This window comes from Salvelinus alpinus, chromosome 23, assembly GCF_045679555.1.
Source record: "Salvelinus alpinus chromosome 23, SLU_Salpinus.1, whole genome shotgun sequence".
Classification (NCBI taxonomy): Eukaryota; Metazoa; Chordata; class Actinopteri; order Salmoniformes; family Salmonidae; genus Salvelinus; species Salvelinus alpinus.
Genome location: NC_092108.1, coordinates 38,652,106 through 38,679,831, shown reverse-complemented (window position 1 = coordinate 38,679,831; position 27,726 = coordinate 38,652,106). Strand labels below are relative to the sequence as shown.

Genomic DNA, 27,726 nt, shown 5'->3' with positions numbered 1-27,726 from the left:
TGGTGCTTAGAGAGAGTTGTGAAACTCTTAGCTGCTTGCACTGACCTACAGTTGGAGAGTCTACACTGCAGCCTGGATTCACACACACACACACACAGAGAGAGAGAGAGAGAGTTCTTTTGGGACACTCACTCTCTCCTATTTGAAGGACTGAGCCTCATCAGCTTCATCAGTATTTGGAGCTGAACCGCTGTACCAGCCCGTTCTGCAGCACCTCACTGAAGACAGGCTCTCATAGTCACTGGCATCTGACAGAAAACCCTCCCTACCACACAAAGAAAGGAAGGAAGGAAGAAACCAAAAAGAAGACAGATAAGAACAAAAGCCAGAGTGTGACTTTGACTTCAAATCAAAGCAAGTGTGTTAAGTGAGAAGACTTGTTCCATACTGCCACAGCCATGGCAGACAGTGTGATTGAGGAGTCAGACTACTACCCTGGGAAGGATGAATTGGACTGGGGATATCAAGAAGGTAAGGGATTTGGAGGTTTTAGTATACACTTTGTTTCCTTTCACTCTTTTTCTCACACAAAACAGAGCTCAGAAAAATACAATTTTCTTCCCCATTTTGGCACCAAACACATGCATTGATATGGGAATGCAGTACTCTCTTCACAGATATAAACAGAAAGAGAAATGTCTCTCTGTCTTTTTTCTCTTCTCTCTCTCTCTCTCTCTCTCTCTCTCTCTCTCTCTCTCTCTCTCTCTCTCTCTCTCTCTCTCTCTCTCTCTCTCTCTCTCTCTCTCTCTCTCTCTCTCTCTCTCTCTCTCTCTCTCTCTCTCTCTCTCTCTCTCTCTCACACACATACAGTAGGTAAAGAACTTAAAGAAGGTAGGGTCATTTGATCAATGCACTCCTTATTGGGGTAACTTGATCATGCAAATTAGCTGTCTCGAACTGAACTTAAGATTCTGGAAGTCACACCAATGATTTGGTATTCTAAGAGAGTAGTGGTCTAGCTACCATGCTTTCATGGTTTTGAGCTTTACCAGCTCCTGTCCAGGGCTCCATTGTGTGCTTTGTGTGTCTCAAATTTGCCTCTGGGCTCTTAGGGTAATAGGGTCAAGGTTTCCAGTAACTGGGAAAAGAACCTGAGAGATTGTAACATCTAAGTCAAGAGCTGACCTTTTAGTGACTCTAATAGTCATATTGTTATTGGTGTTGACTTGAGAAAACATTTGTTCATCTTGTTGGTAGGGGATAAAGTCATCCATACACTAAAGGAGGAGAGGGGAGTTGTCTGTAGTCGTAACACATTAGCCGCTTCATTTACTAACTCCTGGCTTTGCTTCAGAAAGCATGTTTTTGTGCTATGTGCTCCCTCTGCGATTCAAAGCCATGGTTTCATCATCTTAATTACAAGGCTAAGTACGCGTGTAGGAGGTCAGACACTTCAGAGTGGGTCTGTATTTAGATTGGGTCAGTGATGTATGAAGGGAGAGCTTTGATCCCGTTTATGTCCCCCATCATGGGACTAGAGGAAGAGACACTGTGGAATAAAATCAAATCAAATCAGAGTTTATTTGTCACGTGCGCCGAATACAACAGGTGTAGACCTTAAAGTGAAATGCTTACTTACAGGCTCTAACCAATAGTGCAAAAAAGGTATTAGGTGAACAATTGGTAGGTAAAGAAATACAAACAACAGTAAAAAAGACAGGCAATATACAGTTGCGAGGCTATAAAAGTAGCAAGGCTACATACAGACACCGGTTAGTCAGGCTGATTGAGGTAGTATGTAAATGTAGATATGGTTAAAGTGACTATGCATATATGATGAACATAGAGTAGCAGTAGCGTAAAAGAGGGGTTGGCGGGTGGTGGGTGGGACACAATGCAGATAGCCCGGTTAGCCAATGTGCGGGAGCAGTGATTGGTCGGCCCAATTGAGGAAGGATGTACATGAGTGTATAGTTATAGTGACTATGCATATATGATAAACAGAGACTAGCAGGAGCATAAAAGGAGGGGTTGGGGTGGGGGGGCTCACAATGCAAATAGTCCGGGTAACCATTTGATTACCTGTTCAGGAGTCTTATGGCTTGGGGGTAAAAACTGTTGAGAAGCCTTTTTGTCCTAGACTTGGCACTCCGGTACCGCTTGCCATGCGGTAGTAGAGAGAGCAGTCTATGACGGGGTGGCTGGGGTCTTTGACAATTTTTAGGGCCTTCCTCTGACACTGCCTGCTGTAGAGGTCCTGGATGGCAGGCAGCTTAGCCCCAGCGATGTCCTGGGCCGTACGCACTACCCTCTGTAGTGCCTTGCGGTCAGAGGCCGAGCAATTGCCGTACCAGGCAGTGATGTAACCAGTCAGGATGCTCTCGATGTAGCAGCTGTAGAACCTTTTGAGGATCTGAGGACCCATGCCAACTCTTTTTACTTTCCTGAGGCTTTGTCGTGCTCTCTTCACGACTGTCTTGGTGTGTTTGGACCATTCTAGTTTGTTGTTGATGTGGACACCAAGGAACTTGAAGCTCTCAACCTGCTCCACTACAGCCCCGTCGATGAGAATGGGGGCGTGCTCAGTCCTCCTTTTCCTGTAGTCCATAATCATCTCCTTAGTCTTGGTTACATTGAGGGACAGGTTGTTATTCTGGCACCACCCGGCCAGGTCTCTGACCTCCTCCCTATAGGCTGTCTCGTCGTTGTTGGTGATCAGGCCTACCACTGTTGTGTCATCTGCAAACTTAATGATGGTGTTGGAGTCGTGCCTGGCCATGCAGTCGTGGGTGAACAGGGAGTACAGGAGGGAACTGAGCACACACCCCTGGGGAGCTCCAGTGTTGAGGATCAGCGTGGCAGATGTGTTGCTACCTACCCTCACCACCTGGGGGCGGCCCGTCAGGAAGTCCAGGATCCAGTTGAAGAGGAAGGTGTTTAGTCCCAGGATCCTTAGCTTAGTGATGAGCTTTGAGGGTGCTATGGTGTTGAACGCTGAGCTGTAGTCAATGAAAAACATTCTCACATAAGTGTTCCTTTTGTCCAGGTGGGAAAGGGCAGTGTGGAGTGCAATAGAGATTGCATCATCTGTGGATCTGTTTGGGCGGTATGCAAATTTGGGTGCAGGGTTTCTGGGATAATGGTGTTGATGTGAGCCATTACCAACCTTTCAAAGCACTTCATGGCCACGGATGTGAGTGCTACGGGTCTGTAGTCATTTAGGCAGGTTGCCTTTGTGTTCTTGGGCACAGGGACTATGGTGGTCTGCTTGAAACATGTTGGTATTACAGACTCAATCAGGGACATGTTGAAAATGTCAGTGAAGACACTGCCAGTTGGTCAGCACATGCCCGGAGCACACGTCTTGGTAATCCGTCTGGCCCCGCAGCCTTGTGTATGTTGACCTGTTTTAAGGTCTTACTCATGTCGGCTACGGAGAGCGTGAACACACAGTCGTCCGGAACAGCTGATGCTCTCATGCATGCCTTAGTGTTGCTTGCCTAGAAGCGAGCATAGAAGTGATTTAGCTCGTCTGGTAGGCTCGTGTCACTGGGCAGCTCGCGGCTGTGCGTCCCTTTGTAGTCTGTAATAGTTTGCAAGAAGGGTGTGTCCCTGACAGATTTGATCTCAAATCTGATTCGATTAATTGTGTTTTGCACTCTCTCTGCACATACAGCAGAGTGATATGAAATAACTATGAAATAATTCAGGGCATGGTATGGAAAGACCAGAGACCTAAGACAGCTAGCTAACAGAGTGCTCTTACAGAGTGTGAAAAGATGTGAGAATATAATAATGAGGATTTTTTTCACAAACCATTTACACACAGAATGGAGAGATGTGGGACTAACAGTGTAAGAAATAGAGGGGGAAAAAGGGAGATATAAAAGTGAGAAAGAAAGTGTGAGAGGTGGGAAGAAACACGAACTAGAGCGTCCTTGTGTCCCTCTGGTGACAGTTATTCTTGGTACCGACTCCCCAACTGCTCAGCGCAGTGACACTGAGGAATTGGTGAACTCTTTAACTCCAGTGTGTGTGGTGTGCGTGTGTATGCGTGTGTCTCTGTGTGTGTGTGTGTGTGCATGTGCACACATTAGTGCGTCCTCACTTATACACTTTGTTAATGCTGCTTGCGTATTCAATGGCTGGATTTACACTACACTAGACATACTCTGTCACCACTTTGTGAATTCACCACGCACTGCATGGAGGCCTCTGCATGGAGATCTCAGTGCATGGAGGCCTCTGCATGGAGATCTCACTGCATGCCAGAGCCCAGAAGTTGTAACTTTACGCAAGCGTCAGTGACGTTGAGTGTAAGTCTAAGTTGTGCGTGTTTTCAGGTGTAGAGTGGGGTTTGCTGTTCCCTGATGCCAATGGGGAGTACCAGTCACCCATCAACCTGAACTCCCGGGAGGCGCGTTATGACCCCTTGCTCCTGGACGTGGGGCTAACACCCAACTACGTTGTGTGTCGGGACTGTGAGGTCATCAACGATGGACACACCATACGCATCATGCTGAGGTCCAAATCAGGTGCAGAACACACATCCAAAAAGTTAATTTAACATTACCATGGTACACATAAAAGCAATTCATAGGTGGAATTTATGTCAACCCTCCACTATAGTAATGATCTTGAATGCACTTTTTCAATGATCTTACATTAGCCGTGACCCCAGAAAGTTGAGTCAATGACTGTGTGCTGCAAGGGACATGCACATACACTTCAGAGTTTAATCAGAATTCAAGCCTACATTCAAAACGCAAGATCATCTGATGTGGTCTGCATTTCCTGTGTCTGCTCTCCCATGATGCTCTGGGTTTCCTGTCTGCAGTGGTAACTGGTGGACCGTTGCAAATTGATCATGAGTACGAGCTGCATGAGGTGCGCTTCCACTGGGGCAAAGAGAACCAGCGGGGCTCAGAACACACCGTCAACTTTAAGGCCTTCCCCATGGAGGTATGGGTCTCGGCCAAACACACACACACACACACGCACACACACACACACACACACACACACACACACACACACACACACACACACACACACACACACACACACACACACACACACACACACACACACACACACACACACACACACACACACACACACACACACACACACACACACACACACACACACACTGTCCGCTTCAAGGCCCTGACCATGTTTATTTAAGTTGGAGGCCACTGTTACAAATCAAATCAAATTTTATTTGTCACATACACGTGTTTTTAGCAGATATGGTTGCGGGTGTAGTGAAATGCTTGTGCTTCTAGTTCTGACAGTGCAGCAATATCTAACAAGTAATATCTAACAATTTCACAACATATACCCAATACACACAAATCTAAGTAAAGGAATGGAATAAAGAATATATAAATATTTGGACAAGAAATGTCAGAGCGGCATAGACTACGATACAGTAGAAAAGTACAGAATGCAGTATATGCAGTTGAAGTCGGAAGTTTACATACACTTAGGTTGGAGTCATTAAAACTCGTTTTTCAACCACTCCACAAATAGTTTTGGCAAGTCGGTTAGGACATCTACTTTGTGCATGACACAAGTCATTTTTCCAACAATTGTTTACAGATAGATTATTTCACTAATAATTCACTGTATCACAATTCCAGTCGGTCAGACGTTTACATGCACTAAGTTGACTGTGCCTTTAAACAGCTTGGAAAATTCCAGAAAATGATGTCATGGCTTTAGAAGCGTCTGATAGGCTAATTGACATCATTTGAGTAGTTTTGGAGATGGATGTATTTCAAGGCCTTCGGTCTCAACGTAGACTTTAATCTGAAGCCATTCTTGTGATTATTGTGACTTTTGCCATTGTAATTGTTTGTAAGCTTGTGTAGTCTAAAATGAATCTATGATCGTATGCTATCCATTTGTTTTTTGTATGCTGTTCTTTGTATGCCATTTTAATATTTGAGAATTAACCAATGATATTAAACCACGCTTGGCCATGATTACAGACACCTGAGTGTCTTTTGACACTATATAAACGAGTCACCCTGCAGTGTTTGTGATTATACCCTGATGAAGACAGCTTGCCCGTCGAAACGTTGGCTATTACATTTTTGCATCTGAGCTCCTAGAGTGTGCGGCTCTCCTTTATTTTCAAGTTTTCTACTCCACTAGCCAGCACCTCGCCTAAATAGGTGTGCGTTTCTTTTTCTTCTAGATTGTATTTCAAGGCCTACCTTCAAACTCAGTGCCTCTTTGCTTGACATCATGGGAAATTCAAAAGAAATCAGCCAAGTCCTCAGAAAAAAAATTGGAGACTTCCACAAGTCTGATTCATCCTTGGGAGCAATTTCCAAACGCCTGAAGGTACCATGTTCATCTGTACAAACAATAGTACGCAAGTATAAACACCATGGGACCACGCAGCCATCATACCGCTCAGGAAGGAGACGCGTTCTGTCTCCAAAAGATGAATGTACTTTGGTGCGAAAGTGCAAATCAATCCCAGAACAACAGCAAATGACATTGTGAAGATGCTGGAGGAAACAGTTAAAAAAGTATCTATATCCACAGTAAAACGAGTCATATATCGACATAACCTGAAAGACCGCTCAGCAAGGAAGAAGCCACTGCTCCAAAACTGCCAAAAAATAGCCAGACTACGGTTTGCAACTGCACATGGAGACAAAGATCGTACTTTTTGGAGAAATGTCCTCTGGTCTGATGAAACAAAAATAGAACTGTTTGGCCATAATGACCATCTTTATGTTTGGAGGAAAAAGGAGGAGGCTTGCAAGCCATTGAACACCACCCCAACCGTGAAGCACGGTGGTGGCAGCATCATGTTGTGGGGGTGCTTTGCTGCAGGAGGGACTGGTGCACTTCACAAAATAGATGGCATCATGAGGGAGGAAAATGATGTGGATATATTGAAGCAACATCTCAAGACATCAGTCAGGAAGTTAAAGCTTGGTTGCAAATGGGTCTTCCAAATGGACAATGACCCCAAGCATACTTCCAAAGTTGTGGCAAAATGGCTTAAGGACAACAAAGTCAAGGTATTGGAGTGGCCATCACAAAGCACTGACCTCAATCCCATAGGAAATTTGTGGGCAGAACTGAAAAAGCATGTGTGAGCAAGGAGGCCTAAAAACCTGACTCAGTTACACCACCTCTGTCAGGAGGAATGGGCCAAAATTCACCCAACTTATTGTGGGAAGCTTGTGGAAGGCTACGTGAAATGTTTGACCCAAGTTAAACAATTTAAAGGCAATGCTACCAAATACTAATTGAGTATGTAAACTTCTGACCCACTGGGAATGTGATGTGAGAAATAAAAGCTGAAATAAATCTTTCTCTCTACTATTATTCTGACATTTCACATTCTTAAAATAAAGTGGTGATCCTAACTGACCTAAACAGGGAATTGTTACTTTGGATTAAATGTCAGGAATTGTGAAAAACTGAGTTTAGGTGTATGTAAACTTCCGACTTCAACTGTACATATGAGATGAGTAACGCAAGAAATGTAAACATTATTAAAGTGACATTATTAAAGTGACTAGTGTTCCATTTATTAAAGTGGCCAATGATTTCAGTCTGTGTATGTAGGCAGCAGCCTCTCTGTGCTAGTGATGGCTATTTAACAGTCTGATGGCCTTGAGAAAGAGGGACTTGTTATATTCACATAAAAACAGGTTACTTCGGGTCAGGGCTTTTAAAGCTCATTACTTTGTTACATATATTTTTATTTTTTATTTCACCTTTATTTAACCAGGTAGGCTAGTTGAGAACAAGTTCTCATTTGCAACTGCGACCTGGCCAAGATAAAGCATAGCAGTGTGAACAGACAACACAGAGTTACACATGGAGTAAACAATAAACAAGTCAATAACATGGTAGAAAAAAAAAGAGAATCTATATACAATGTGTGCAAAAGGCATGAGGTAGGCAATAAATCGAATAATTACAATTTAGCAGATTAACACTGGAGTGATAAATCATCAGATGATCATGTGCAAGAAGAGATACTGGTGTGCAAAAGAGCAGAAAAGTAAATAAATAAAAGCAGTATGGGGGGTGAGGTAGGTAAATTGGGTGGGTAGTTTACAGATGGACTATGTACAGCTGCAGCGATCGGTTAGCTGCTCGGATAGCAGATTTTTTAAGTTGTTGAGGGAGATAAAAGTCTCCAACTTCAGAGATTTTTGCAATTCGTTCCAGTCGCAGGCAGCAGAGAACTGGAAGGAAAGGCGTCCAAATGAGGTTTTGGCTTTAGGGATGATCAGTGAGATACACCTGCTGGAGCGCGTGTTGCGGGTGGGTGTAGCCATCGTGACCAGTGAACTGAGATAAGGCGGCACTTTACCTAGCATAGCCTTGTAGATGACCTGGAGCCAGTGGGTCTGACGACGAACATGTAGCGAGGGCCAGCCGACTAGGGCATACAGGTCGCAGTGGTGGGTCGTATAAGGTGCTTTAGTAACAAAACGAATGGCACTGTGATAAACTGCATCCAGTTTGCTGAGTAGAGTATTGGAAGCTATTTTGTAGATGACATCGCCGAAGTCGAGGATCGGTAGGATAGTCAGTTTTACTAGGGTAAGTTTGGCGGCGTGAGTGAAGGAGGCTTTGTTGCGGAATAGAAAGCCGATTCTTGCTTTGATTTTGGATTGGAGATGTTTGATATGAGTCTGGAAGGAGAGTTTGCAGTCTAGCCAGACACCTAGGTACTTATAGATGTCCACATATTCTAGGTCGGAACCGTCCAGGGTGGTGATGCTAGTCGGGCGTGCGGGTGCAGGCAGCGAACGGTTGAAAAGCATGCATTTGGTTTTACTAGCGTTTAAGAGCAGTTGGAGGCCACGGAAGGAGTGTTGTATGGCATTGAAGCTCGTTTGGAGGTTAGATAGCACAGTGTCCAGGGAAGGGCCGGAAGTATATAGAATGGTGTCGTCTGCGTAGAGGTGGATCAGGGAATCGCCCGCAGCAAGAGCAACATCATTGATGTATACAGAGAAAAGAGTCGGCCCGAGAATTGAACCCTGTGGTACCCCCATAGAGACTGCCAGAGGACCGGACAACATGCCCTCCGATTTGACACACTGAACTCTGTCTGCAAAGTAGTTGGTGAACCAGGCAAGGCAGTCATTAGAAAAACCGAGGCTACTGAGTCTGCCGATAAGAATATGGTGATTGACAGAGTCGAAAGCCTTGGCCAGGTCGATGAAGACGGCTGCACAGTAATGTCTTTTATCGATGGCGGTTATGATATCGTTTAGTACCTTGAGCGTGGCTGAGGTGCACCCATGACCGGCTCGGAAACCGGATTGCACAGCGGAGAAGGTACGGTGGGATTCGAGATGGTCAGTGATCTGTTTGTTGACTTGGCTTTCGAAGACCTTAGATAGGCAGGGCAGGATGGATATAGGTCTGTAACAGTTTGGGTCCAGGGTGTCTCCCCCTTTGAAGAGGGGGATGACCGCGGCAGCTTTCCAATCCTTGGGGATCTCAGATGATACGAAGGAGAGGTTGAACAGGCTGGTGATAGGGGGTGCGACAATGGCGGCGGACAGTTTCAGAAATAGGGGGTCCAGATTGTCAAGCCCAGCTGATTTGTATGGGTCCAGGTTTTCCAGCTCTTTCAGAACATCTGCTATCTGGATTTGGGTAAAGGAGAAGCTGGGGAGGCTTGGGCGAGTAGCAGCGGAGGGGGCGGGGCTGTTGGCCAAGGTTGGAGTCGCCAGGAGGAAGGCATGGCCAGCCATTGAGAAATGCTTGTTGAAGTCTTCGATTATCACGGATTTATCGGTGGTGACCGTGTTACCTAGCCTCAGTGCAGTGGGCAGCTGGGAGGAGGTGCTCTTGTTCTCCATGGACTTTACAGTATCCCAGAACTTTTTGGAGTTAGAGCTACAGGATGCAAATTTCTGCTTGAAAAAGCTGGCCTTTGCTTTCCTGACTGACTGCATGTATTGGTTCCTGACTTCCCTGAACAGTTGCATATCGCGGGGGCTCTTCGATGCTATTGCAGTTCGCCACAGGATGTTTTTGTGCTGGTCGAGGGCAGTCAGGTCTGGAGTGAACCAAGGGCTATATCTGTTCTTGGTTCTGCATTTTTTGAACGGAGCATGCTTGTCTAATATGGTGAGGAAGTAACATTTAAAGAATGACCAGGCATCCTCAACTGACGGGATGAGGTCAATATCCTTCCAGGGTACCCGGGCCAGGTCGATTAGAAAGGCCTGCTCGCAGAAGTGTTTTAGGGAGCGTTTGACAGTGATGAGGGGTGGTCGTTTGACCGCGGACCCGTGGCGGATACAGGCAATGAGGCAGTGATCGCTGAGATCTTGATTGAAGACAGCAGAGGTGTATTTGGAGGGCAGGTTGGTCAGGATAATGTCTATTAGGGTGCCCATGTTTACGGATTTAGGGTTGTACCTGGTGGGTTCCTTGATGATTTGTGTGAGATTGAGGGCATCAAGCTTGGATTGTAGGACTGCCGGGGTGTTAAGCATATCCCAGTTTAGGTCACCTAACAGAACAAACTCTGAAGCTAGATGGGGAGCGATCAATTCACAGATGGTGTCCAGGGCACAGCTGGGAGCTGAGGGGGGTCGGTAGCAGGCGGCAACAGTGAGAGACTTATTTCTGGAGAGATTAATTTTTAAAATTAGAAGTTCGAACTGTTTGGGCATAGACCTGGAAAGTATGACAGAACTTTGCAGGCTATCTCTGCAGTAGATTGCAACTCCTCCCCCTTTGGCAGTTCTATCTTGACGGAAAGTGTTATAGTTGGGTATGGAAATCTCAGAATTTTTGGTGGCCTTCCTAAGCCAGGATTCGGACACGGCAAGGACATCAGGGTTGGCAGAGTGTGCTAAAGCGGTGAGTAAGGCAAACTTAGGGAGGAGGCTTCTGATGTTGACATGCATGAGGCCAAGGCTTTTTCGATCACAGAAGTCAACAAATGAGGGTGACTGGGGACATGCAGGGCCTGGGTTTACCTCCACATCACCCGAGGAACAGAGGAGTAGTAGGATGAGGGTGCGGCTAAAGGCTATCAAAACTGGTCGCCTAGAGCGTTGGGGACAAAGAATAAAAGGAGCAGATTTATGGGCGTGGTAGAATAGATTCTGGGCATAATGTGCAGACAGGGGTATGGTGGGGCGTGGGTACAGCGGAGGCAAGCCCAGGCACTGGGTGATGATAAGAGAGGTTGTATCTCTGGACATGCTGGTCTCAATGGGTGAGGTCACCGCATGTGTGGGGGGTGGGACCAAGGAGGTATCAGAGGTACGGAGAGTGGAACTACAGGGTCCATTGCAAACCAAAACAATGATAATGATAACTAGCCTGAACAACAGTATGCAAGGCATATTGATATTTGAGAGAGACATACAATAAGGCATAAAGTGATTGCAGGTCTTGATTGGGAGAGATAGCTAAAACAACAGGTAAGATAACAGCAGCAATAACAGGGTGCTAGTCTAACACAGCAACAACAGGTAAAAATGGCGACGACTAGGCAGAGAGGGTCGGATTAACTACACACAGATCCTGAGTTAAAGCACAGAGCCGACAGATAAAACACAAATAAACAGAATGGAGTACCGTGAATTAATGGACAGTCAAGCATGCATCAGCTATGTAGCCAAGTGATCATAGTGTCCAGGGGGCAGCCGTAGATGGAGCAGGGAGGCCTCCACTAAGCTAGCACGCGGCGTTTAAAGTTAGTAGCCCGGGGGGTGGTCTGCTCAGACGGAGGGGGTCTGCTCAGACGTGGTCGTGTCGACAGAGAATCCAAGCCAGATGGCGATGGCGAAAGAGAGGTTGTGAATTGTAGAATATATTTACACATCACTCAGGCCATTGACGCGTTTGAAAGGGCCTGAAGAGGCTATGCCAATGGTGGTTTGGCTTTATAAGCTTCCTTTTCTATCAAAGGTGTTTTGTGCTCTATTTCAAACTGTAGAGTGCCCTTACGTCCCGTACACCTGCTCTGTCTCGGCCCTGTCTTCTGCAGCCTCCCTCTGCCCATCCTTCTTTCGTTTACTTTCTTTCTTTCATTTTCTTTCTTTCTTTCTCTTTCTTTCTTTACCTGAATATCATACTGTATGTGGTTAATCTTTTTTGTGATCAGCTTCACTATAATATTGTACAATACAATACATGCGCTTCCCCCCCAGCTCCATCTGATCCACTGGAACACAACCCTGTTCAACAGTGTGGAGGAAGCCCTGGGTAAGAAGAACGGAGTTCTCATCATCGCTCTGTTTGTGCAGGTATTGTTTGCTTTGGTCTCAGTCTATAGTCATATGCGAATCCCCTCTTCTCATGCTCTGTATGGTTTTGTTAGGCACTTGGTTTATTATTACTGTAATTTATATCATATCATATTCATATCAGCTTTGACACTAAAGCTTTGACACTAAATATACATTTTTTTTATTGTACTGAGAAAAACCACCACATTGAAATAACCATGATAACATTTGACTGATATGAACTAGCTTGAGGCAATGACTGAATATATGAATGGACAAACACTTAGTGGTGTAAAGTAACTAAGTAAAAATATTTTTGAAGTACTACTTAAGTATTTTTACTTCACTTCATTTTTACTTTTACTTCACTTCATTCCTTAAAAGGATCTGACACTTTTTCCCATTTTCATCTAAAATTACATACCCAAATCTAACTGTCTGTAGGTCCTGAGGCAAGGATATGCATATTCTTGATACCATTTGAAAGGAAACACTTTGACGTTTGTGGAAATATGAAATTAGTGTAGGAGAATATAACACATTAGATCTGGTAAAAGATAATACACCGATCCCGTAGAGGTTAAGATAATATGTACTTTTTTACTCCCAAACGTTTTCTCTGACACCCAAAAGTCCTTGTTACACTTTGAATGCTTAGCAGGACAGGAAAATTGTTTAATTCACACACTTATCACACTTATCAAGAGAACACGTTGTCATCCCTACTGCCTCTGATCAGGCGGACTTACAAAACACAAATGCTTCGGGTTGTGAATGATGTCTAAGTGTTGGAGTGTATCCGTAAATACAATAATAAATACAATTGTGCAGTCTGGTTTGGGATACTTCGGGATTTTGGCAATGAAGCCTTTTATCTAGTTCCCCAGAGTCAGATTAACTTGTGGATACCATTTGTATGTCTCTGCGAGCGATTTGAAGGAAGTTGCTTACTAGCGCTAGCACAATTGTTAACTAGCGTTAGCGCAATGAGTGGAGGCTAGCAGATACCCATAGACTTCCAGTCATTGAGCTAATGTTAGTTAGCACTGGCTCGTGAAACTAACTCTACCTTCCTTCCAGAGACTAACTCTACCTTCCTTCCAGAGACTAACTCTACCTACCTTCCAGAGACTAACTCTACCTACCTTCCAGAGACTAACTCTACCTACCTTCCAGAGACTAACTCTACCTTCCTTCCAGAGACTAACTCTACCTACCTTCCAGAGACTAACTCTACCTACCTTCCAGAGACTAACTCTACCTTCCTTCCAGAGACTAACTCTACCTACCTTCCAGAGACTAACTCTACCTTCCTTCCAGAGACTAACTCTACCTACCTTCCAGAGACTAACTCTCCCTACCTTCCAGAGACTAACTCTACCTTCCTTCCAGAGACTAACTCTACCTACCTTCCAGAGACTAACTCTACCTACCTTCCAGAGACTAACTCTACCTTCCTTCCAGAGACTAACTCTACCTACCTTCCAGAGACTAACTCTACCTTCCTTCCAGAGACTAACTCTACCTACCTTCCAGAGACTAACTCTACCTACCTTCCAGAGACTAACTCTACCTTCCTTCCAGAGACTAACTCTACCTACCTTCCAGAGACTAACTCTACCTACCTTCCAGAGACTAACTCTACCTTCCTTCCAGAGACTAACTCTACCTACCTTCCAGAGACTAACTCTACCTACCTTCCAGAGACATAAAAAGGGTAACCACAAGTTCATCTGACTCTGGGGAAGTAGATAATGGGCCTAATTGCCCAAATCTCAAAGTATCCCTTTAATATAAGGAATTTGAAAGTATTTATTGCATTTACTTTTGATACTTAAGTATATTTTAGCATTGAGTTTTACTTTGATAAGTATATTTAAAGCCAGATACTTTTAGACTTTTACTGAAGTAGTATTTTACTGGGTGACTTTCACTTTTAGTTGAGTCATTTTTATTAAAGTATCTTAACTTTTACTCAAGTATGATAATTTAGTATTTTTTCACCATTTTCACATCCTTCCAGGATGCTCCAAACACGTCAACAGCCCCATGTTAAGATGTGTTAACATCATAACATTACGTTGATCTGTTAGGACCATCTTTCATGACCTCTTTTTGACATTGTTTCCTTCAGATAGGGAAGGAGCATCTGGGGTTGAAGGCCATAACAGAAGTGCTGCAGGACCTACAATACAAGGTAAGATCTTGGCATCCACATTGTTGACCAAGTCATATTGTTATGGTGATGATGTTATGGTTATGAGTTGTCATGGTGATGAGAGGACAGAGGTTATGAGAAATTACTGATATGACCTTAACAGGGTAGATGCCCAATGCTTAACTGAGAGATAGAGGAAGACATACAGTACATAGACAATCAAACTAGGCAGTTAACAGAAAATCAGTAGAGTTGCAACGATTGGAGCATGCAGCAATTGATCCATTTGTTGATTTTCCAATTAAACCTGATGGAATCAATGCTCCAGATTGACTTGAAACCATCTGAAACATTTCAGATTAGACAGGTGAAGTGTTGATGCAGAATGTGAAGAAGGAGCTCCAGTAATACAGACGATCTGCAATAATACAGTCATGACAAACATGGTGGCGAAATAAACAGTACATTACAAACGAAGCAGGTCAACAAATATTTTTGTGTGTTCACCTATCTGTACAGGGGAAGACCAAGATCATACCGTGCTTCAATCCCAACACACTACTTCCTGGTGAGTCCTTCATCTAATTGTGTATGATTCCTGCTTGCATGTATGGTGTGACACAGTATTAGATGAAGACATGGGCATGTGTTTGTTACTCCCTCCAGACCCTCTCCTGAGAGACTACTGGGTGTATGAGGGCTCCCTGACCACCCCTCCATGTAGTGAGAGCGTCACCTGGATCCTGTACCGCTACCCACTCACCATCTCACAGTTACAGGTAGGCCGTCTGACACAATGGTCTGGCTCAATTAATCAATTAAATGTATTTTATACAGCCCATTTTACATCAGCAGTTTTCACAAAGTGCTTTATAGATACCCATCCTAAAACCCCAAAGAGCAAGCATTGCAGATGCAGAAGCACAATGGCTAGGGAAAACTCCCTACCCTACCCAGCATGGTATAGCTGGCCGAACAGAATGGTCTAGCTGTCAAACTGGTTTGACCAGCATGGTCTAGCAAGCAAAACCACAACCATAAAGATCATATTTTCCAGCATGCTCTATTGCAGTTCCATATGTTTTTTTTTTACCCCTTTTTCATGGTATCCAATTGGTAGTTACAGTCTTGTCCCATTGCTGCAACTCCCGTATGGACTGAGGAGAGGCGAAGGTCGAGAGCTGTGCGTCCTCCGAAACACGACCCAGCTAAGCCACACTGCCCACTTAACCTGGAAGCCAGCTGCACCAATATGTTGGAGGAAACACCGTACACCTGGTGACCGTGTCAGCGTGCGTGCGCCCGGCCCGCCACAGGAGTCGCTAGAGCGCAATGGGACTAGGACATCCCAGCCGGCCAAACCCTCCCCTAACCCGGACGACGCTGGGCCAATTGTGGGCCGCCCCATGGGTCTCCCGGTCGCAGCCAGCTGCGACAGAGCCTGGACTCAAACCAGGATTTCTAGTGGCACAGCTAGCACAGTGATGCAGTGTCTCAGACTACTGCACCACTCAGGAGGCCCTGCAGGTCGATTGTTTTTGCATGTACATTGACTGATTAATTAATCTCATGTGACACAAAGATAAATTCAATTTTTTTCAACTAATCCAATCTGAATTAGTAGTTGGAATTAGTAGTCATTCAGAATTCAGATTGTGGATGAATTAAAGTTCATAATGTGACTTCCAGTCCTGATGTGGCCACTGTATTAGGGAAAAACTAGGCCTTCATTTATGATGTATGTAATGTATTGTCTTAAGTAATTAAACCTGCAATATGTAACTTTTTGGGTAACCTAAAATTTACATAGAAATGTGTGTTATAGATCTGTCATTCTCATTGAACGGAAGTAAGAAGCGGTAGATCTGTTCTATGTGGGCGCTATGTATATGTCTGCCATCCTTCGGTTTTGTATACCAGCCTCAAACAGCTGAAAATACAATATTTTTGGTTATGAAAAATATATTTCACAGTAGATGGTACAATGATTCTTACTAGTTTTGTCACATAAACAGAAATTAGGGAAACTATTAGAATTTTAGCAACCAGGAAATGGCGGAGCGATTTCGTCATAGTGCATCTTTAAGCACTTTGATGCTTGTTTTGTTGGTGACCAGCATATGCTGGTACTTATGATGATATGCTGGTTGCCAGCATCACAGCATCACCAGCATACCAGCATAAGCTGGTCATCAGCATCAAAGTGTCCAAAACACAATGAAGGCTGGTCACCAGCAAAACCAGCACTAGTCACCAGCATATGCTGGTCTATGCTTTTATTTTCAGCAGGAACCTAGTAAGAAACCTAGAGAGAAACCAGACCTTTTCTGGCTGTACTGGGTGATGCTTTTAGAGTACATGTGGCCATTAAGGCCAGATCATTTTTCAAGACCTTCAAATATTCATAGATGACCAGCAGGGGCAAATAATAAAGAATTGATTAATGTTGGCTTCTAGACCCTTGCCCCAGGTCCTACCCCTAGGTCTTATCCCTTCACATGTCAATGGTGATGGCACCTGCTAGCCCTCCAAGTGGCCGTATTGCTTTTATACCAAGTGTTATTCAAACCAGCTCCTAGATATTGAGGTTGCTCTAGCTACCTGCATTGAAGTGTGTGTTCTGCTAGAAGGTAAAATACAGTGTTGTGATTGATTTGGCACTTATAAGCCCATATTTATGAAGCAAGGTCCCAACTTCTGATTCAACAGCATTGCACAATACAGTTTGTTCTCCAAGTCAGCACACTTTCTACAGAGGCTTTGATTCTGAGCAAGCCTTTCATGTAAAGGCCAGACACCTCCCTTTGAGAGGACGGAAAGGTTATGGTGGAGAGCAAAGGCACGAATTGAAATATCATAAAGCTAAAAAACAGAGTGATTAATGAATTGTTCATACGTATTGAGCGACCAATTATTCACATACAGTAAATAACACAGGACAGCTCATAGAGATCCTATAATTCAGTGTTATATAAACTCTGGAGGGCAGTTACCCAATATGCAGCCTGTTTAGGAACACCTTTAAACCTGTGCTGTGATGGTAAATCATTGTTCAATGGAATATTCTATGTAGATTTTCCCATCTCCCAGCTGTAGCATTGTTTTATAACTGTTGACTACTGACTAAAAGCACTATGAAAAGTACAACATGTTCCGTATGTGTACCATCTAAGGAAGCCAGAACAAATAAAACACCTTTCAGTGCATTTTATTGATAGTAAATGAGTCATCAGTATTGATTGATTCATCTGATAATGGTTGTTAATGGCTCTGTTTATGCAGACAGCTCTATGAAACTGTACTGTTGTCAAGTAGTTAGTTGGCTGTGCCTCATAAAATCCTGTATTACTGAATCCATCTGTCTTGTTTGTTTCGGGCAAACACTATCCTCCTGCATTGGCAAAGTCTGACTGACCATCCAACCAGATAACTATTAGCTTAGAGCTAGGTGTCCAGTCCAGTACCCAATGAAAATCTTAACGGAGAACGTCTGTCATTTTACTGCTACACACACAAGACCAGACTCAGCTGGAAAGAGGTCTGTAAAATAGACCAGGACAGGAAGAAATTAGCTCTTAGCCTAAGCATACAGTAGAATGCCAACATGTACAGAACACTGAAAACAATAAATAAGATCAGATATAAGATATACAGTGCATTCGGAAAGCATTCAGACCCCTTGACTTTTTCCACAATTTGTTACGATACAGTCTTACTCTAAAATCAATAAAATTATTTTTTCCCCTCATCAATCTACACACAATACCCCCATAATGACAAAGTGAAAACAGGTTTATAGAAATATTAGCAAATTTATACAAAAACAGAAATACATTATTTTCATAAGTATTCAGACCCTTTGCTATGAGACTCGAAATTGAGCTCAGGTGCATCCTGTTTCCATTGATCATCCTTGAGATGTTTCTACAACTTGATTGGGGTCCACCTGTGGTGATTTGGAAAGGCACACACCTGTCTATATAAGGTCCCACAGTTGACAGTGCATGTCAGAGCAAAAACCAAGCCATAAGGTTGAAGGAATCATCCATAGATCTCCGAGACATGATTGTGTCGAGGCACAGATCTGGGGAAGAGTACCAAAACATTTCTGGAGCCTCCAACATTCTTAAATGGAAGAAGTTTGGAACCACCAAGATGCTTCTTAGAGCTGGCCACCTGGCCAAACTGAGCAATCGGGGGAGAAGGGCCTTGGTCAGGGAGGTGACCAAGAACCCGATGTTCACTCTGACAGAGCTCCAGAGTTCATCTGTGGAGATGGGCAAACCTTCCAGAAGAACAACTATCTCTGCAGCAATTCACCAATCAGGCTTTTATGGTAGAGTGGCCAGACAGAAGCCACTCCTCAGTAAAAGGCACATGAAGGCCTACTTGGAGTTTGCCAAAAGGCACCCTAAAGACACTCAGACCATGAGAAACAAGATTCTCGGGTCTGATGAAACCAAGATTGAACTCTTTGGCCTGAATGCCAAGTGTCACATCTGGAGAAAACCTGGCACCATCCCTATGGTGAAGCATGGTGGTGGCAGCATCATGCTGTGGGGATGTTTTTCAGCGGCAGGGACTGGGAGACCAGTCAGGATCGAGGAAAAGATGAACGGAGCAAAGTACAGAGAGATCCTTGATGAAAACCTGCTCCAGAGTCCTCAGGACCTCAGACTGTGTCCAAGGTTCACCTTCTAACAGGACAATGACCCTAAGCACACAGCCAAGACAACGCAGGAGTGGCTTTGGGACAAGTCTCTTGAGTGGCCCAGCCAGAGCCTGGACTTGAACCGATCGAACATCTCTGAACAGACTTCAAAATATCTGTGCATTGACGCTCCCCATCCAACCTGACAGAGCTTGAGAGGATCTGCAGAGAAGAATGGGAGAAACCCCCCAAATACAGGTGTGCCAAGCTTGTAGCGTCATACCCAACAAGACTCGAGGCTGTAATCGCTGCCAAAGGTTCTTCAACAAAGTACTGAGTAAAGAGTCTGAATACTAATGTAAATGTCATATTTCCTTTTTATTACATTTTTATCAATTCACAAAAAATCTAATCTGTTTATGCTTTGTCATTATGGGTATTGTGTGTAGTTTGATGACGGATAAAAACAATTTAATCAATTTTAGAATTGATAGAATTAAAGTAACAAAATATGAAAAAGTGAAGGAGTCTGAATACTTTCTGAATACACTCTACTTTATTAGTCCACACAAGATGGACATATGTCTTATGCTTTTATCCACATTAGGTTTGTAAAGGCTGGAGCAGAGGGCAGCCGCAGTGCAGCTAGACAGAACATTGATCAAAACTAGACTGAATACTTATCTTAATTAATCCATCACCACTCTTTACCTTCGCCATTCTTTTCATCATCTCTCCCAGATAGAGGAGTTCAGGAGGCTCAGGTCCCATCTGAAAGGTTCTGATCTACCTGAGGGGAACGACGGGATGTTGGGAGACAACTTCCGCCCCTCTCAGCCCCTCAGCGACAGGACCGTCCGGGCTGCCTTCCAGTGACACCCCCCTTCCCCCGTCCATCCTCCACGGGGGATCTTTAGCCCCACGTTTAACAGGTAAATGTCAACCATGTAAATACCAAGTACATGGTTTTTAAATACACTACATGACCAAAAGTATGTGGACACCTGCTTGTCGAACATCTCATTCCAAAATCATGGAGTTGGTCTCCCCTTTACTGCTATAACAGCCTCCACTCTTCTGGGAAGGCTTTCCACTAGATGTTGGAACATTGCTGTGGGGACTTGCTTCCATTCAGCCACAAGAGCATTAGTGAGGTCGGGCACTGTCGGCGTTCCAATTTATCCAAAGGTATTCGATGGAGTTGAGATCAGAGTTTTGTGCAGACCAGTCAAGTTCTTCCACAACAAACTATTTCTGTATGGACCTCGCTTTGTGCACGGGGGCATTGTCATGCTGAAACAGGAAAGGGCCTTCCCCAAACTGTTGCCACAAAGCTGGAAGCACAGAATGGTCTAGAATGTCATTGTATGCTGTAGCATTAAGATTTCCCTTCACTGGAACTAAGGGGCCTAGCCTGAACCAATAAAAACAGCCCCAGACCATTATTCCTCTTCCACCAAACTTTACAGTTGGCACTATGCATTGGGGCAGGTAGCGTTCTCCTGGCATCCGCCAAACCTAGATTTGTCCGTTGCAGCGTTTCCACTGCTCCAGAGCTTTACTCCACTCCAGCTGACGGTTGGCATTGCGCATGGTGATCTTAGGCTTGTGTGCGGCTGCTTAGCCATGGAAACCCATTTTATGAAGCTCCCAATGAACAGTTATTGTGCTGACATTGCTTCCAGATGCAGTTTGGAACTCGGTAATGAGTGTTGCAACCGAGGGCAGATGATTTTTATGCACTACGCGCTTCAGAACTTGCCGGGCCAATTCTCTGAGCTTTTGTGGCCTACCACTTTGTGGCTGAGCTGTTGTTGCTGCTAGATGTTTCCACTTCACAATAACAGCACTTACAGTTGACCGGGGCAGCTCTAGCAGGGGAGAAATGTGATAAAATGACTTGTTAGAAAGCCGGCATCCTATGATAGTGTCACGTTGAATGTCACTAAGCTCTTCAGTAAAGCCATTCTACTGCCAATGTTTGTCTATGGAGATTGCATGGCTGTGTGCTCAATTTTATACACCTGTCAGCAACAGATGTGGCTGAAATAGCCAAATCCACTCATTTGAAGGGGTGTCTACATACTTTTGTGTATATAGAGTGTACTTTATATATGTATAGATATTTTCAAGTGTTTATGACATCTGTGTGACTACTAGATACCATCGCTCTTCACAACCACAAACCAGGTTCAAACCTGATGGGAAGTCATTTATACCACAACAACAAAAATAACCATGTTTCAAATGAAATCGGGGCTATATTGTCATGCCCTGGAAGTCATAGTTTAATAGAAATAGGCCAGGCATTTCCCAGAGGTAAAATAATAATGGCACCACTAAACACAGGAGCAGTGTCAGAGCTATAGTAATGATGAGCTAACCCAGTTCTTCTACTAATCTGGGACTAGCTGTGGTGTTGTGTGTGGAGCGGAGGGATATCTATTTTAGAGCTCGCATTGGGAACACCTTGGAAACAACTAGAAAATTACTCATTTTGAGTGGATGGATTTGGATGTGCTGAACCGAGGGCACAGGGACAAAGTGTGGCTTGGCCTCTACTGCATTACGCAAATAGTGTGAGTGAAAGAACATGACTGTATCAGAGAGCCAAGGGGCACTTGTTTGGTAGTTTGACAGATGTTTTAGTAGCTACCGGCTAAGTATAACAAACTGTGTGGAAATGGTTGTATAATAGTTGAGTAAAAGTAAAGATACGTTAATAGAAAATGACTCAAGTAAAAAAGTCACATAGTAAAATACTACTTGAGTAAAAGTATAAAAGTATCTGGTTTTAAATGTACTTAAATACAGTGGTGGAAAAAGTACTCATATCATACTTGAGTAAAAGTAAAAAGTTAAAGTAAATGGAAAACTCAAATTCCTTATATTAAGGAATTTAATTCCTTAAATTATTATGTTAATTTACGGACAGACCGTGGCACACTCCAACACTCAGACATAAATGACAAACACAGTATTTGTGTTTAGTGAGTCCGACAGATCAGAGGCAGTAGGGATGACAACACGTTATATTGATGTGTGTGAATTGCACCATATTGCTGTCCTGCCTGATTTAAAGAAAACAACTTTTGTGTGCCAGGGAAAATGTAAGGGAGTAAAAAGTTAAAAATATATTTTCTTTAGGAATGTTTTGGAGTAAAAGTTATAAAAAATATAAATAGTGAAGTACAGATACTTCCAAAAAACGATTTAAGTAGTACTTTATTGTATTCATACTTAAGTACTTTACACCACTGTGAAACAGTGTAGCTACAGAGAGAAATGCGGGAGAGATAGTGGAGTATTGTCTCTTTGGTAAGGGATATTACCTGCCCATACCTGAGAGGGGCCAGGAAAAGGAGGAATAGAGGAGGAAGAAGGAAGGATAGAGAAAGGGGGTTCTAAAGGGATAGAGAAAGGGGGTTCTGAAGGGATAGAGAACGGGGGTTCTAAAGGGATAGAGAAAGGGGGTTCTTAAGGGATAGAGAAAGGGGGTTCTGAAGGGATAGAGAAAGGGGGTTCTGAAGGGATAGAGAAAGGGGGTTCTGAAGGGATAGAGAAAGGGGGTTCTGAAGGGATAGAGAAAGGGGGTTCTTAAGTGATAGAGAAAGGGGGTTCTGAAGGGATAGAGAAAGGGGGTTCTGAAGGGATAGAGAAAGGGGGTTCTGAAGGGATAGAGAAAGGGGGTTCTTAAGGGATAGAGAAAGGGGGTTCTGAAGGGATAGAGAAAGGGGGTTCTTAAGGGATAGAGAAAGGGGGTTCTGAAGGGATAGAGAAAGGGGGTTCTTAAGGGATAGAGAAAGGGGGTTCTGAAGGGATAGAGAAAGGGGGTTCTGAAGGGATAGAGAAAGGGGGTTCTTAAGTGATAGAGAAAGGGGGTTCTGAAGGGATAGAGAAAGGGGGTTCTGAAGGGATAGAGAAAGGGGGTTCTGAAGGGGACCTGACTGTTGACTCAAATTGCACAATTCAGCAATACCTTAAATTATATTACCAAACCATTACTTGTTAATCATAAGGTAATAATGCATGTAATTACATTGTAGCACATTTGTAAATGCAGGTAGTTAAATGGGTCTGCCAATTGTCAATACTGTTTACCATGGAAATACTAAAAGTTTGACAGTACTGCATAATTGCATGCACTAACTTAGCTTGTTACAATTACATCAAATAATTTGCATAAGTGATTTTATATATATTTTTTGTATAGACCATTTATTTCATTTTTTCCTATTTAACTCAAAACAACCATACAGTATACCAAACTATACACGTGCCCAATGGGCCACAACAAATAAAATACAACAAACAATAACCAACTAGAAAAACCAGTGTCGTGTCTTTGCTATCATTAAATTGAAGACTTATAGTTTATATCAAAGATTCCTGTAATTAGTTATTACGCGATCAACTGGTTAATAACGTAACTAATTAACTATGAATTCGGGGGCACCAGGGAAAGTAGTCAGATTACAAAGTTATAATTTCCCAATATAACCTTTCAGATATTTTCATATCTGATCAATAGTCTTCTGATTAATGATTTATTTATTTTTACCTCACGTTAGTCTCATTCCAAACGTCGTAAATTGTTGGTTATCTGCACGAACCCAGTCTTCACTATGAGTCATCCATACATCAATTGTCTTAAATCATTTATTTATTACTAACTAAGTAATTCACAGAAATGCATAAACAAACAAACAAACTTAAAATGGTTACATGAAATGATGGGAGAAATATGCCCTAGTGGGCTGAACCGGCATGGCGGCTTGTTAGACAAAGGGAAAATTGTGGGTCGACTAGTTCATAACTATAACAATTGACATGCTAATCCTTTACACATGAACGCTCACTCATTCGGGAACAATTGCAATCAATATATATATATTTACGCTCAGTGTGTCGTCTTGATCGCTGGAGAAAAGTTAGTTTCTGTTGGAGTTTCTTCTGTCTCTGTCTTGGTTATTGTGGATAGTTCAGAGTGACATTCGTTATAGAATGGGTGTTTCGGCGGTTGTCTTTCTTCGCGTTCAATGATACCGAATTCCTAGCTGCAGACTAGTAGTCAATATCAAAGACTTGTTCTTATTCGTCTAAGAGTTTAACCACGTGGTATGGTTAAAGATTCAGCAATGGTACTTAACCTTCGTTCTCCTCCTATGGAGAAAAAACATGGTCTGCTGATAATTTCTCAGAGTTGGGTCTTTATTCGGATTGCAGAGAGGGGCTGTCCCAGGATGTCTGACCCAACTGGCTCAGGGGCAGGTCCTCGGATTTAGTTCAAATCAAAAGGGATTTGTATTTTTCTTCATTAAACAGTCCAAAATCATATTACACAATTATACAAACAGTATCATACTCACTCATTAATTTTATACAACACTCAGATGTAAACCTCATATCTGAGGTTATTATACAAACAGCTGTATGGTAATGTAGCCACACAGTCTCCCATGAGTTTCCCACATGGTGACAAACGGACATGTTAATAGCTGGAATCTTCACCGATCTTTTATACTTTTTCCGGAAATTGAAATTTGTTCGTACCTCAAGCTCTGTGAGGTGGAAGAAATTTCCTTTGTCCTGAAAGTTTACCCTCTCTCTAATACTGTTTGGCCATGAGGAGATTCTCAGGAATTTACGACGTCTCTCTATGACAACAGCATGGGTTGAAGGAGGAAAGGGGGAGGCAGGGAGTGGCAGGGAGAGGGGAATGGGCTTTATGTACCTAAACAGGCAACGTCATGACACCAGCATATTCAGCAAAAGCACAAATACACTAACAAAATACATAAGGAGAGATTTTATCTTCTGATAAGTGATATTTTATATCCATGATATTCCTTTGTGCCTTTAAAAAAAAAAAAGAACCGTTCCCATATCTTTTTGGAGTCTGTATTATTTTTGTCTTTGCTAACATTTACATTTGAGTCATTTAGCAGGCATTCTTATCCAGAGCGACTAGAGTTAAGTGCCTTGCTCAAGGGCACATCAACAGTTTTTTCCCCACCTAGTCGGCTCGGTACTGGCCCAACGCTCTTAACCGCTAGGCTACCTGCCGCAATGTTGTTTTTATCAACAGATTTCGAAATGTTATTGACCCAGTTGGTTCTCTGGTATTGTCACATCTGCTCCTGCAACGCCCTCTACTGCTCATCCTGTGTCTCCTTGACCTGCCGCCACTCCCCCAGTACTCTCTCCCTCTCTCTCTCTCTCTCTCTCTCTCTCTCTCTCTCTCTCTCTCTCTCTCTCTCTCTCTCTCTCTCTCTCTCTCTCTCTCTCTCTCTCTCTCTCTCTCTCTCTCTCTCTCTCTCTCTCTCTCTCTGTGTGTGTGTGATTGTGTGGGCGGAGACAAGTGTGCTGGAGTCAGAGCAGATCCCCACCAGCTGCAACCTGTTCCATAATCAAGACCTCTACAAATACTCAGCCTTGCCACTTCCACGCTGCCAGATCGTAATCTCTGCTCAGTCAGTCTACGTTTCTAGCCGTTTGTTACTATTCAGATCCTGTTGTGCCTGTTTTCCTTGCCTGACGCTGTTTTCCTCTCCACTACAGTTCTGCGCGCTGTGACTCTGGTCCCTGTCTCCAGTCCCACATCTCGTCATTCTACTACTCTGTCCTGGATTCCCCACTCTACTACCCCCTTGGAATCCCCTCCGGACCTGCTTAGCCTGTCTCAACCTCTCTCGCTCCAGCCTCAGCATCCTCACCTGGTTTCCAGCAACCCGCCCGAGCTTCCCATGACCTGCACTCCATCTCCCCCCTGTGTTTCAATAAATACCTTGGTTATTTCATCCCAGTCTCCTCGTCTGAGTCTGCTAATGGGTTCCACTCCGCGTAACAGGTATAAGGATTCATAAGGATTATGTGACATAAAGTGTGCCTGAAAATGTAATTTCTAGCTCTGTAACCATCATAGCGCATACATAGAAAACAGGATAATAGTTTGTGGATTTAAGAGTGGAAAATATTAATATTAATATTGCACAATGTCAAACAACTCTAACCCAAAACATAGGACTTATAAAAATAACCCTTTGCTCCTCTACCCGCTACCTCTGTTTCCAAACCCAGTCGTAGCGGCGACATGATTGCTGGAATGTTCCAACATCTGCAAAATATTCCCTTTTTTTATTTTCATAGTGAGAAAGAGAGTGAAACGAGAAAAAGGAGGAGAGAGGGAGAATGGCCTTGTTGAATCAGCTGGATGGCTGGAAGTTATGTTACATTGAATCCCCTGGACTGGTAGCTACAGATTGTAACACCAGATTTGGACCACTATATTGGTAGTTACAGAAGTGGCTGTACAAAATGTTGCTGGAGATTTTTCAACTAACCTGGTATTTGCGATACTATCTTCGTCCTCGAATCGTGGAAACAGGCATTTCATAAAATGGCTGTGTCCAGTTTCAGGGGGTCCATTCTAATCGATAAAATGCTCTGTTAAAATAAATAAATGTTTGTTTGGTCCATGAAGTAATCCAACAATGTGTACACCACCATCTCGTCTTTTTCAAATCTTCTCATTGATTGAGACAGGGGGGTCCACCCCAAAGGGCTGCATGCCAGGATGACAGAAGCCTGTCTCGATTAATGATTCGATTAAGATTTGTAAAAAGAAGATGACGGCATACACATACCAGGTTAGCTCAAAAATGCCAACGTTTTGTAGAGCCACACCTGTACCTACCAGTATAATGGTCCACATTTCTGTGGTTAAATCACATTATCTGGTGTTACAATTTATAGCTACTGGACTTGGAGGGAGCTCACAAAGGCACGATTTTACTCTGTTGATGAAGGTAGCGCTGACAGACCAACCAGCTGGCTTCACCTTTGACCTGGAACAAAGCCATTTGCTGTTGGCTGGTACAAGATGTCTCCATGCTCTGGAAGGAGAGACATGATTGGCTCTGATCCAATATCCACACTAACAGTAGTATACTAGATGGAAGCGCTGGATTGGTCATGCATTCTTACTGGTGTGATAGTGGGGTTATTGGTGGAATGTAGTCCTTGTGATAGGATTTGTGCAGGCTTTATACTTAGCTTGGGGCATGTCATTGTACTGTACTGTCATGCAGGTTGTGTAATAAGTAGAAAAATGTTAATGAACTAACACCTGTTCCTAGGGATTTTCAAAATATGGAAAATAAATGTACAGTACATTACTTTAAAGAAAGATGCTGTTAAAACCGCACTGTCTCTCAGAATAGGAAACACACTAACAAGCAGAAACATATGTAGTTCTGTATAATATACATGGGCAGGTCAGGTTTAATGACCTCAGGTCAGGTTTAATGCCGTATAATCTCAGATGTCTCACAGGCTGATATTTGTTGAGATATTTCCGTCAGCTTCTGGCTCCTGTCCTCGCAGTATTAAACACAGTGTTTTTGTGTTTTTCGATATCTGCTTATCTAGCAATAGGAAGCATGACAATAGACGATTAGACCACAGTGTGCCCTTTCTTGTAAAAACAAAGGAGACATCCATCAAAGGTAAATTACCTTTTAAGGGCTATAGACAACACAGTACAGCACAGGGTTATAGGCTATGAAAATGAAACAATGAAGACTTGAATTTTGTTGTGATGTTTTTAGACATTTTAAGGTTCTGTAGTTCTTGTACTGACTAATGTGATAATGATGATGATGATGATGATAAAGATTACTCTTACTGTAACTTAACAATAAAGGTCAAACTGTTAGTAGTAA

At 43.3% G+C, this 27,726-nt stretch overlaps 1 protein-coding gene across 8 annotated transcripts; it reads left to right on the top strand.

Moving 5' to 3' along the window:
- On the top strand, positions 1–27,726 carry LOC139550930 (carbonic anhydrase-related protein-like). Of its 8 annotated transcripts, none has more exons than XM_071362212.1 (11): positions 1–471; positions 811–831; positions 4,284–4,475; positions 4,778–4,902; positions 12,117–12,212; positions 14,329–14,391; positions 14,872–14,920; positions 15,019–15,131; positions 19,745–19,935; positions 25,366–25,476; positions 25,565–27,726. In XM_071362212.1, exons 1-9 carry the CDS (start codon positions 399–401, stop codon positions 19,877–19,879), a joined length of 867 nt encoding a protein of 288 aa, XP_071218313.1. In that variant the 5' UTR covers positions 1–398; the 3' UTR covers positions 19,880–19,935; positions 25,366–25,476; positions 25,565–27,726. The 8 variants fall into 8 exon arrangements, with proteins under 8 accessions (XP_071218313.1, XP_071218311.1, XP_071218316.1 ...); XM_071362210.1 differs by having other exon boundaries at positions 25,361–25,476; XM_071362215.1 differs by lacking the exon at positions 811–831.

What these genes read in the sequence shown, in the direction of transcription:
- LOC139550930 (XM_071362208.1), top strand. Translation starts at nt 399, where the DNA reads ATGGCAGACAGTGTGATTGAGGAGTCAGACTACTACCCTGGGAAGGAT. An exon ending in CATGCTGAGGTCCAAATCAG is followed by an intron (nt 4,476 to 4,777) that starts GTGCAGAACACA and finishes TCCTGTCTGCAG; the next exon opens with TGGTAACTGGTGGACCGTTG. An exon ending in TGCAGGACCTACAATACAAG is followed by an intron (nt 14,392 to 14,871) that starts GTAAGATCTTGG and finishes CTATCTGTACAG; the next exon opens with GGGAAGACCAAGATCATACC.